The sequence below is a fragment of the Acomys russatus genome, chromosome 9 (assembly GCF_903995435.1).
Source record: "Acomys russatus chromosome 9, mAcoRus1.1, whole genome shotgun sequence".
Classification (NCBI taxonomy): domain Eukaryota; kingdom Metazoa; phylum Chordata; class Mammalia; order Rodentia; family Muridae; genus Acomys; species Acomys russatus.
In genome coordinates, this window is record NC_067145.1 from 5,450,480 (window position 1) to 5,462,637 (window position 12,158).

Consider the following 12,158-nt stretch of genomic DNA (forward strand, 5'->3'; position numbering starts at 1 on the left):
ATCAGATCGTGTAGGGAATGCAGCGAGAACTTTACTGAAGGAGTGTCAACAAAAATTGGACCGCAGAAAGAATAGATGAGAGCGAGGTTGTATGGGTCATACCGTGACTGTCATGTGCCAACGAGGAATAAAGGTGAAAGGCATGTGTGGTGCTGAGGAGAGTGAGGTCCCTGCAGCGAGTGTGATGATGGAAAGGCCATTGGACAAGATGGCAAAGTGTTCCCCTGAGGCCAGTGCTGTGTCCCAGTAAATGACCTCGCAGCAACTATTACAAACAGCTGGAGATGACACCTCCTTTTAACCTATGACAACGTCCTCCTTTAACAGGTTTGCCTCAACAGCTGTTCCAGTGTGAGTCTTTATTAAAGAGGAAGTGATGGCTCCTTGACATAAGTGAACACGGAGTCACCCATGACGAACTGCAAGCTTTAGCAGTATCTGTGATTTCATGAAAGTGGAAGACACATCCGGAAATTGGCTGTGCATAGACATCTTATTTTGAGGACCCTCCAAAACACATGGCACATGAGAAGAGTAGGACCTATGAAGGGATCCTCAGCAAGAACAGCACCACAGAAACTCAGCCACTCAGGAGCATCACCACCCATTTTTTAATGGCATTTTCTTGAGATGACTATCATTGAATTTGGTTTCTGGCTAATCACATAAATAGACAGCACAGCTGTCTATGAAGAGAATTTTGTATTCTGGTGTAAATAAGTACAAATAGTAAAAAGTATGACTGGTCTAGAAACTCAACAATGCTCCTTTCTTCTTGGCCACTCATTCAGGTTTTACAATATATGAAGCAAGAACTGTAAGGTGGAAGAAAAGTTCTGATCTGATACGGAGGGATTTTCAATGTAGTCCCCCTAGGGAGTCTTCATGGTTCGTAAGTGCATTGACCTTGAGCTTATTGTTCTGGTAATTTCTGTTTTCAGGAACACTTAGAAATTCATCTTTATATCTGTGAGATCTCTCTGTGTTTCTCTCTGTGTCTCTGTCTCTGTCTTTGTCTCTCCCTCTCTCTCTCTCTAAAGGTTTCTGATTAAAATGTTCTCTGACTTGAGAAGGTTTCACTTTCAGAGCTTATCTGATGAGAAGGAATCCCACCTTCACTTATAATTCTGACACATATAACAAATGCAGTGGTCAATAACATTATGAAGATTTATTCAGCATTATAAAAAACATAGCCTTCATTTCTTTTCCTCTGTAAGTCTTGAGGGTGACCTTTCTCCATCACTTCCCTGGGCATGCTCACTCCTTTGAAGAATCATTTTAATGTCCTAGGAGAGAAAAATCATAGAGAACATACAAAGACAATAAATAATTTATGGTTTACTCCTTTCTTTTGTTTCCACTGAAAAAAATGTTTCCCATTTAGTGCGCATTTCATTTTGAAGCCACCAGTTATATCCCTGGAATAATATCTAAAGGTTTTAGACATTTTCCTTTCTAATTCTGTAATGGAGTTGTCATGTTAAGTAATATTTATAAAAGCAATTACTTAACTCTGTCATATAATGTGTAAACCACAAGATTGTTTTCCTGTAAATGAATAAGATGCTATTCACACTTTATTAAAGAAAAATTATAATGCCAAATTAATCACATCCATGTAGAAGTTTAAATGTAGAAAATTTTGAGCAGTAGATTTTTTCCTGGAACTTTGCAATTTCTACATCTTTATAGAAATTTCGCATCTTAAATAACAGATTTTCTTCAAAATAAATGTAAACTTATATATGTCCCACTTCTTCATTTTTTTTTTTACCAGAGGTAGTAATGTTATAGAGATGTAATGTCTTAAATCACGTATTTTTTTCTCTTCATCCACCTGTCACTTCCCAGCTGGCATTTAAACTGTGATTGCTTCTTGGGTTCTGATACTTCTGTATCCCACATCAGTATCAGCAGCCGGATCTGTTTTCTGTCTGCTGGGAACTGACTTCAGCACTCTGTGCATGTTAACTCATTTCATCCGTACAGACGGCCCCTGGGGAAGGTCTGACACTTATCTCAGTGTTACAGTTGCGGAACACAGGGCACTGAGATTGTACCACAAGTTTCCCAGCAGCACGTGCTTCCAAGATTGTAGAAATTACTCTCGTAAGCACAGAGCTAGTCCACCTTGAAAACAGGAGTAAAACTAAGGAGAGGTGTTGCCATTACATAGAACCCATTTTTTTTTCAAGTACATATTTTTAAATTCTGTGGCTTGTAAAGTAGACCTTGTAAACACAGAACTCTCAAGCGGCAACCTCGATCTTCCCATTGTTTACAAGAGCAAACAACTTCTTACCCTCGAGAAACCACACTCTAGCTTTTTTTCTACTTATCTTGAACGATCTTAAATAACATCACTGTGGTTAAGGTTCATTTAAAAAATGTTATCTATTTACTTGTGTATGGACATCTGGAGCAAAAGTAACAGTACAAATGTGAACCCTTTATGTGCAGTATTTATTTTCTTTATGCTTCCTTCCTTCCTACCTTCCTTCCTTCCTTCCTTTCTCCTTTGTTCCCTCTCTCCCCTCTTTACCTTCTTCCTTTTTGTTTAGCAAAAATTATAATGGAAGTCCTAGTGAAGAGAGATCCCCCTTGAGATCTCAAATACCTGTTTTGGCTTTTCAGGTCATTGGCACAACTCTTGTTGATACAGTCTTATGGCGAAAGCCAAATAGTTTCTCAGCCTGTCTCTTGATTATTGAGGTCAGCAACAGGCAAGAGATATGAAGAGTACAGGAACCAAGATGTTAAGGATCTGACTCACACTTATAAAGAAGCATTCGGCCAGTGGGTTAACTCACTAAGAGCTTACTGTCTAACGCAGAAGTTAGCTATCTTCTAGTGTGTTAAGTGATAAAGGCATTAGGTTAACTGCAGGATGGCTGGGAGGAGTGGTTCCCAGAAAGAAAGTGAACTGAGGACACAAGAAGGTTCTAGGAATGCACAGAAGAGGGTTTGATGACCAAGGTGTCAAGACTCTCAAGCACGCAGTGGATGGTGGCTTGGGACCTTTGACATCCTGCTGCACTCCCGCATAAGGAGGAGCTGGGAAAGTCAGGCTTTGGGGTCTGGACCGGCAGTATTACATCGTCCCTGTTCTGACATCCTCTTTTTCTGGGAGCCACCCAGCTTCCGTCCTCCAGTTCAAACAAATCTCACAGTGTTACTGTCACTAGACACTACCCTGTGGGAAAGAAACCCTTTCATAAGCGGGAAAAACGTAGCACTGAGAGGATTTCATAGCCTCTGGTCTCCCTGGGGAGCTTGCAGCTCCTCAGAGGCTGACTCTTACAGCTGCTCATCGCAGCTCCTCAGAGGCAGGAACCTGAACAGAACCGTCCCTGGCCAGCGTAAAGGGCTGTTGAGCTGCCCATGCTTACTAGAAGGTTTCCTTCCCGTTAAGGGAGGAAATAATTGGGCTGTCATTTTATGTTCTTACTTATTCTGGGTAATAGAAAATTAATTCTCTTATACATAATTTTAAGAGATTTAGTAATTATTTTACTGGTTCAAATTAGACCTTTCTTATATGTGGAATAAGTCATGTAGGGTGAGATGTGTCTAAACGAACAGCTGTTGGACTCCTGTTATTATTTTTTAAATGACATACTAACGTGATATGGTTAGCTGATATAAAGCGTTCAGAGATGAAAATATTAATAGAATAACATGCTCCCATTCTCAAAAGCCTATTGATTCCTCAACTGCCTTTTAAAATTCAATTTGAAATTCCACTTTCACTCTTTTCAGTTTTAATTGAGCTCATAAATCCAGTGGACTCACCCTACAGCCTTTCCAGACAGCCTTCCAAGGGGTTGGGTTCTGCTCTTCCACATAGCCCTTTGTGTAGACCTTGTCCCAGGCCTGCCACCCACCTAGGGTGACTCCATTTCTCTGTCCCAACAGGAAAATGCATGCAGACTTTTCTCCCTCTGCCTCCCAAAACCCAATCACCTCTACTTTCTGTGTAGTTTATTCCCTCTGTGTTTCTAATACATGCAAGTCATGGGTTGAATATCCATAGCTTTGTACTTGGTTTACTTGTATTATGCCATTCCTTTGCAATTCTTACATGTGAAAATTATATTGTAAACACAAGTAAATTTCTCAATGGGGGGGGGATCAATTGAGTTTGATACTCATTTCTCTCTCCCTCATGGGAGCTTATGCTACTGAACTCAATGGTGGGATCTAAGTGTTGAACAGACTTCATAGCACCCATTACACATGTTTTCTGTGCATGTTGTCCATTAATCTTTACCAAATCATTTTGCACAGATATAATTATTATCCCCACTTGATAGACCAGACAACGAGGTGCCTGGGCTAGATGAAAGGTCAAGCCAGGTGAGCCACAAGGAACAAACCAGTAAGCGTTTATTAAGTTCCTGCCTTCAGTTTCCTGCCTTGAGTTCTTCCCATGGCTTCCTCTTATGACAGACTGTTATCTCTACAACAAATAAACCCTTTCCTCTCCAAGTTTCTTTTGATCAGGGTGCTTTATCGGCAATTGAAAGCAAACTAATACACTCTCATATGTACCACATTGAGAATCCGTACCATGATTTGACAATGGTGATTACACTAGCACTTAGATGGAGACTATAGTCTTGGCTAGTTATTTTTTTTTAAGGAGGAGAAGTTCTAGTCTTTCCACTTTTCTATTGTAGAGAAGCATCATATCAAGCTAGAACAATTCATATCCCTGATAGGCATATAATGAGCTTTACCTATAGCCTACCCCACATCCCTCTGCTCTAGACCCAAGGTAGCACCAGGTACTAAGAATGTAAATCTAGAATCCTGGGCATTTCCCCAACTATGCGTCAGTCAGTGTGCTACTCTTGGGCACTGCAGGCCGGCCTCTCTGGGCAAGTCCAGCTTGTTCTCCTTCTTCAGTAGCTCACAGCAGGAATGCCAAGCATGCCCTTGTACGGAACAAATCATATTAGGATAATTCTGACTCATACTCACAGGGATTTTATAGTCTAAATAATTTGCAATCAGGTCTTGAATGTAAGGATGTTTCAAAAGGATGCTAACTTCAACCGGCTCCAGGTTCTTGGCACCCAGGTCCTGGAAAGTCTTTATGAAGTTCTTTAAAGAAGAAGAACAAAAGTAAAATTAATTCACTTTGCAGTCTGGAAGTAATTTTAAAGTGGATTCATATAGTAAAGTAACTGACCATAAGTTTTGAAGCAGTTTCATGTAAGCAGTCAAACCAACCTCTGCATAAATGTTCTCTATCTTTAGGTAGCTGGCAAATCTATTAGCATCCAACACTTCACTTCCTCCTCCAAACACTTTGAGCAGTGTTTCCATGGAAATCTTTTCAGTGTTTGCATTTTCGGGTATTTCTTCTTCCTTTTGGTCTCTCTCATCTTTCTCCTCTTTCAGTTCCCTTTCCTCTTTCACAATATTTTCCTCATATTCAGGAAATTCTTCAATGGGACTCATAGTAGATATGGAGGTCTGTCAAGTTGAATGATGACAGCATGGAGTCAGACTAAAGTACTTTCAACGCATTCACTGTATAAGGGCTGTGTACGCGAAGGCCAATGATTATCACACAATCCATTAAACAAATTAGAGAAGAAGATGCACTCTGGGTACATTCAAAATCAGTGTCAAAATCCTACTGCAGTAAGCTGGGTGGCTCATACCTGGAATCCCAGCACTCGGGGAGGCAAAAGATAGGCGGATCTGTGGGAGTTTAAGGCCAGTCTGGTCTACAGAGTGACTCCGGGAAGGCCACACAGAGAAACACTGTTTCAAAACAACAAAAGAAAACAAAAACGAAAGCCAAAAACCCAAAAATATCCTAGAGCAGTTTAGCTTGTAGTGTCCAGAAGTCTCAGTGTGAGGTGTATGCCATTCCTCTCAGCACACCCTCATGTTCATGATACCAGGTACTTAAAATTCCTCCCTTAGGGCACTGGGAAGTAAATCAGTGTGATTGGTTTCTGACATCTATCTGCCTGTGACAGAAATGCAATTTGAAATTGACTTTAGTTGAGGTTATGGCAACTTCACAAGTCAGGCTGGGATTAAATGACTTGTAATTCCAAAAAGGAGGGACACTGACATAAATTATAATTTTGTGATGGGATGCAATTCTGTTATAAAAATTATGGTTTGGAAGGATACCCAACCTAACAAGAATATATTCATAGAGTAAGTTCATAAAAATCCCAACAAACAGTAATAGATACACTAGAACCATCATTTTGTTATGTGACCAACTAGCAATCAAATAAAGAACACATTGTATTTAGTGTAAACACCAGTTCCATGTTCTTCATAATTTCTGCATTAAGTTTTTATGCATAGGGCCATACACATGTGCTTTCTAATGATAAAATAATTGATATTTACTTATTCACCACACAGAAATGAATAGTTTGGGGTTTTTGTTGCCAGAAATCTGAGATGATTTACATTCTGATTTTTCCTTTACCACAGGAAAAGAGAACTGATAATTTAGGAGAGCAATGATGTCATTAAATTCTCATTGTCAGTTAAGTGCTTTCTTAGCAAATGTGACACGTCATATGTGGCAGAATGGGGGCAATAAGTTAAGCTTGTGGTAGATAGGTGTCTCCACGGAGAGACGGTTACCAGTGCTGAGGAGATGAGGTGGAGGCGATTTAGCTTGGGGAGGTCACCTTGCTTTTGCTGGGAGATAATACCTTTTGCTAAATAGGAAATTTAAGTAAATTTTGAAAAGGGCCTTATAATTAGCTTGATATTTAGAGGTTAAACATGTCTTTATACACTTATTAAAGGACACATTTTCACCTCCTTTCCACTCACAACAATTAAAAGCTACAGGGATGAAGCAGGAAATAGGTGTCTCTTTTGGATTCTTGGTGATTATTTCTTATTACACGTCAATAGGTTCCTGCGTCAGTAAAACTTTTTTTTATAGTGAGATAAGTGTAGAGAGGATATAAAATTTCTTGCTGGGTTGGTGAGGAATGAGTGGATGCTTACACAGAATGTAGCACAGACACTGTGGCAGCAGTGTAAAGACAGAGCCTGTGGCTGCGCAAGTTGCTAGTTGGTTGGATGAGCAGGCAGTTTCAAACGTAGGAAAATCTCATTTTTCTGTCACTATTTCCATATCAGGAAAGCATCTCCTTTTTAAAGATCCCATACATGCATCATGGAACAAATACTTTTAAATATAAAATGTAACAATTTAAATATGTAACATTTTAAGATAAATAGTCCCTGACTTACTAAGGTCAGAGGGGTTTTTATTTTTGACTTCCTGCTGCCTTTGCCCTTTGGGACTTGGAGTACACATGATGGCCAACTGGTGGGAGGAAGGGATGGGGTTAGTGTTCGGGGAGGAATAAAAGGTAGACACAAGAAAAGGGTTAAACTCCAACAGACACTGGAGAGAGAACACAGGGACAGTAATCAAGAAAAGCCAGTGCTTTAGAATAGTTAATCTGTGGCATCAAAGCAGAGAGACCCATGCCCTTTAAACAGGGGGTGGGGGAGCCCCTGAGCACTATGTTACGCTGCTCTCAAAGCCTGTCAGTAAGTATGTCCCTGCAATGAGGCCTGTGCATCTTTCAGACCAAGCGTTTCTGTTATTCACTCAGCTCTGGCCTAATCTAACCCAGAAAATGGTGTTGGTTCTACGAAGTAAAGCATCATATATAATAATGAATAGAAGTGCATATGCTTTGGACCCCAGGGTCTCAGACATGCTGCCTAGAGGGTTTAATAAGACCTCAACTAAGTGGGAGCTGCAAGCTAACAATTTACTAAAATCTAACATTGCAGTTTCATACCACAGGGGTTTCAGAATTAGATATTTCCCCCAAATTTCACTTACTTAAGGATTACAGTCACTAAAACTAGTACATTCTTGATAAATGCCTTTGCTCTTGGGCTTTTTAAAAATTACCTAAGAAGCCGTGGATTTCCACAGAAGTTCTGAGCCACATTGAATAAAAAGAACATGGCAGCGAAGATACAGAAGGAGGAATAAACTATAAGACAGGGTCTCCAGGTCTCATAGTAACAGTGTCAGAAGGCAAAGGCAGAGATTTGGCAGAGCGCCTTAAGGGTACATAGAGATGGGCTCGAGGTGCCATTTCTTGCAGACTCCTGTGGTGAGGTTGCCCAGGAAACCAGAGCACAGCTGGAAAGAACTCAGGAACAGAGGGGCACACTTGGAGATAACATGTTATTCGGTGGGTATGAGGAAGGTGGGCTGCTTTTGTGGTTCTAAAGTACACAGGGTTCATTCTCAGTCTGCATAGTCCCCGAAGGCCGAGGACAGACAGACCCCAACCTCCACAGAGATCTTTGCGCCCTGCTGCCTAATAGGTCAGTTTCTGAACAGTGTCCTTGCGCTTGGAAGAGCTCTCAAGAGCAGCTCTCAAAAGAAGCTCCTTCCCTCATGGGGACACTAATGTGAGGTGGTGAACAAGTCAGGGACATCAGGGTGGCTTGGTACCACCACCACAGTGGCTGCATGTTGCTACAGTAATGGATTTGGTGCAGCCTCTCAGTATTTGGCCTTTCTCACCCTGGGCAGAATTATTTGTTCCTCTTCTTGCCTCCTTGCTCCTCCTATAGCTGAGACTCCATTCCGCACACCACGGCCCCTCTTCTTTTTCATCTCTATTCACACACACTGAGCATTTGCTATGTGTAGCTACTCTGGAGGACACGAGGCAGGTTATAACTTGACTTAGACTCCAATTGGGCATAATCTGGCTACAGCAGTCAACGGATAGCCAAAGGTATCAGGTCGGGGCGGGGGCAGGGGAACAAACAGGTGGCACTCAACAGGGCAGCCATCATCTGACCTCCTTTTTGTCTTGTGATCAATACTTGTTGCAAAACCCAGCCTAGTCAGCTGTTTTAGAGCAAACTTCAATCCTCCCAAAAGGCTGTGTGAGCGGATATTAATTTTACTACAAAAGTATTTGGAGGGATTTGAGTTCCCTGACTTTACTGCAATTGAGGAAGTTTTCCTGGAGACTGGGTACATGCAAAGCATTGTGTTGAAGACCCAGAAAAATTCTGTCCTGACTGTGATGAGTTTCGATTCCTCTGGCATCCTCACTTCTGCCCGCAGCCCAGAGTTGCTGCGTTCGTGCCATGTAGTTACCTTTTCTGCAGTCATCATAGGCGTTTCAATCTGCCTGAAGATGTGGGTTCCCACAGCCACACTGAGGGCCCTGTAGACCCCTTCCAAAGTGTCCGGGTGACACGCAAAGTACAGCAGCATCTGAGTGTAGTCAAGCTGAGGTGGATCCTTCTCACAGTCAGCAAACAGCCTAAAGAAGAACTGACACACACACACACACACACACACACACACACACACACAATTTGTAATTGCAGATAAATTGGGTTCACCGTGTCAGTCAGGAGGCAGAAGGGCACTGGCTAGCAGAGACTCCAGGTAAGCCATACTTGGGTTTACAGAAGCACGAGGCAGCAAGTGGGCATTGTATCAGGCCACTAGCTCTGTGGTAATTGCTACATGACACAACAATGAAGACAAACCCATTGCTTTGGTCATTTAACAAATGCTTACCGAGTACCTTAATGCACTAGGAATGGACCTTTTAAATATTTAAAATGCGGTTAGCAAAAAGGTACTAGCTCTTGAGGAACTAATTTTGCTATGAACAGTGTCTGCTGGATGTGACACTGATACATTCCTGAACTCAGTGCAGCTGTGCCCATCTGCACAACATTGGGGTCATCAACATTTCACCACAGAAGGAAGGGGTAAGGGCTCATGAGGGCTGACTCTCTCTTAAAGGCTTATTAACAGTTAATCATGTAACGGTGATGGGACATGTGTGGCAGTTTCTTCAGTAGTATAATTACCTAAACTGCCTACGATCCAGTCAGTATCCACCCACCCATGCTCATGCAGGCAGCCCTGTTTAAAGTCAGTGGTCGTCTATTCAACAAGAGCATAAAAATAAAAGGCAAGAAGGTGACTTATTGGGAAGAAAAGGGATTTAAGTTGGGATAAAGGAGGAAGATGAGACAGGCTAATAAGGACTGAAAAGACTAATATTCATTACATATATATGTATATATATATAATGTAGACGAGGGTGGCTTCGAACTCACAGACATCTGCCTGCCTTTTCATCCTGAGTGCTAGGATTCAAGGCATGTGTCAAACAAACAACAACAACAGCAACAACCAAGCCCCTAATACAGAGTATCTAAGTTGTGTTGTGGGTGGGGACCTCACAGTTTGGGAGCAGCACATAGTCTATGGTTGCATTTTATGATCACCGAGATGTTCAGACTGATACTAAGAATACCTGAGCTAGTGTGCATATGAGTGCATGTGCGTGCGTGTGTGTGTGTAAGCATGCATGTGTGTGCATGTGCATGCATGAACCCACCACTCTGCTCATCTTTTCTGTCCTGTGGACAGCACACAGCATATATACATGTGTGCACCCACCTACCCTGTCAGTCATCTTTGCCTACATGAACATCTCTTCCTCAGATTCCAGTCTGCCTCTTTTCCTCCATATAATTTTCTATCAGCAGGTTGGAGCCACACTTTTCTATGTTCTTAAAGTCATTTCCTTTTTGACTACTAGATAAACAGCTATAAATTCTGTCCTAAATTGATACAGTTTTAAGAATGTGACATGAACTCGGGCAGCAGCTTTCTTCGGGGGAAACTGTCCATATTACTGCAAGATGTGCTCATAAAATCATATGGGAGCCACCTTCCAAGAGCTATATATGAAATCCAAGGGTGGTGACACATGCCTTGAATCCCAGCACTCAGGATGAAAAGGCAGGCAGATGTCTTTGAGTTCGAAGCCACCCTCATCTACATATCAAGGTCTAGGCCAGCCAGGGCTACATAGTGACACGTTTGTCCCAAAGAAATAAATGATTTATAAAATTTATCCTTCTGTTTCATGTTAAAAACATTGACAAACAACCAATGCCACCCACATATCTCAGACCTTGTTGGTAACTACATGGCTCATCCTTCAATTTCTCCTTCTAGCATGTTGCAGAAATGCTTAGGAGGAAAAGCATGAAGCTTCAACTTCAACAAAGAACTGTACACACGCAAGGAGTGCTGAGAGTGGGAGAAACAACCTACCCAAGGAAAGACCACACCAACTGGTTATCCAATACCAAATGGTCAGATGGTCAGCTCTTAAAAATATATGTATACAGGTAATATTATGCAGATTGAGTAGGTTATACTTAGGAACATATTTGTATTTACATATAAATGCAATTAATGAACAAAAGAGGCCATGAGCTTGAAAGAAATAAAAGAGGGGTATGTGGGAGGGTTTAGAGGAAGGAAATGGGAGGGGGAAAATGATGTAATTATAATATTAAAAATAAAATAAAAATATTTTAAAAACTGAGTTCAACTGAGGGAGATTGCTTACTTAAATGTTAAAAAGGTATCATATCCAATTTTGTTCTCCAGTTTTGAACGAATGACAACTAGAAACAGAACCATCGATCTGCAGACTTTGTTGTGAGGTTTAAATTTACAATTCCGTTTTTCTACTATATTACCAAATGTGGCTGTGCTTGAATATATATGCATATATGAATATACACATATGTTCAATTATTTATATAGAAGTCACAGTAGCTTTCATATGTTAAGGTTTCTCATCTGTTGTGGCCTCAGAGATAGCAGTAGATTATAATGCTGTTATTGATCCTCTTCCCAGAACAGCAAGCTCCTACTGGACATGGGTATTACTGCATGTAACTCTCGCTGTGTTTAACAAAATCAAAGGAAGTAGGTAGAGCAAATACTTGTAAAATGACATAATTTTATCCCACAGTTTTAGAATTGGGATAATGTTGATGACTTTTATTATTGGGAAAAAGGCAGATGAAAACAACAACAACAACAACAACAGCAACAACAACAGCAAAAATCCAAGAGAATCCCTGGAAGTTTCCAATGATCACATAGGTAACAGAAGATCTTGGCCTGTCTCCTCTCCTAGAATTTCACTATGAGCAACGGTTCCCTTAAATAGCATTAAAGCTTGGACTTTGGGAAAACAACGAAGGATCTAAAAATCAATGACAGAATCAGGGGGAATTCTTCAATTCAAGTGGAAGCACAGAAATAAAATAACCAT

The 12,158-nt window shown here is 41.0% G+C and overlaps 1 protein-coding gene across 1 annotated transcript in view; it reads right to left on the reverse strand.

Annotated features, from left to right (window-relative positions):
- Positions 1 to 967: 967 nt before the first annotated feature.
- The window catches only part of Spef2 (sperm flagellar 2), a 164,795-nt gene continuing 153,604 nt past the window's right edge, over positions 968 to 12,158 (reverse strand). The window contains exons 34-37 of the mRNA XM_051150954.1: positions 9,149 to 9,328; positions 5,239 to 5,484; positions 4,987 to 5,109; positions 968 to 1,289 (exon numbers count right to left, since the gene is read on the reverse strand). Of these exons, the coding sequence (XP_051006911.1) occupies positions 1,200 to 1,289; positions 4,987 to 5,109; positions 5,239 to 5,484; positions 9,149 to 9,328 (639 nt within the window). The 3' untranslated portion in view covers positions 968 to 1,199. The remainder of the gene's footprint in view (positions 1,290 to 4,986; positions 5,110 to 5,238; positions 5,485 to 9,148; positions 9,329 to 12,158) is intronic.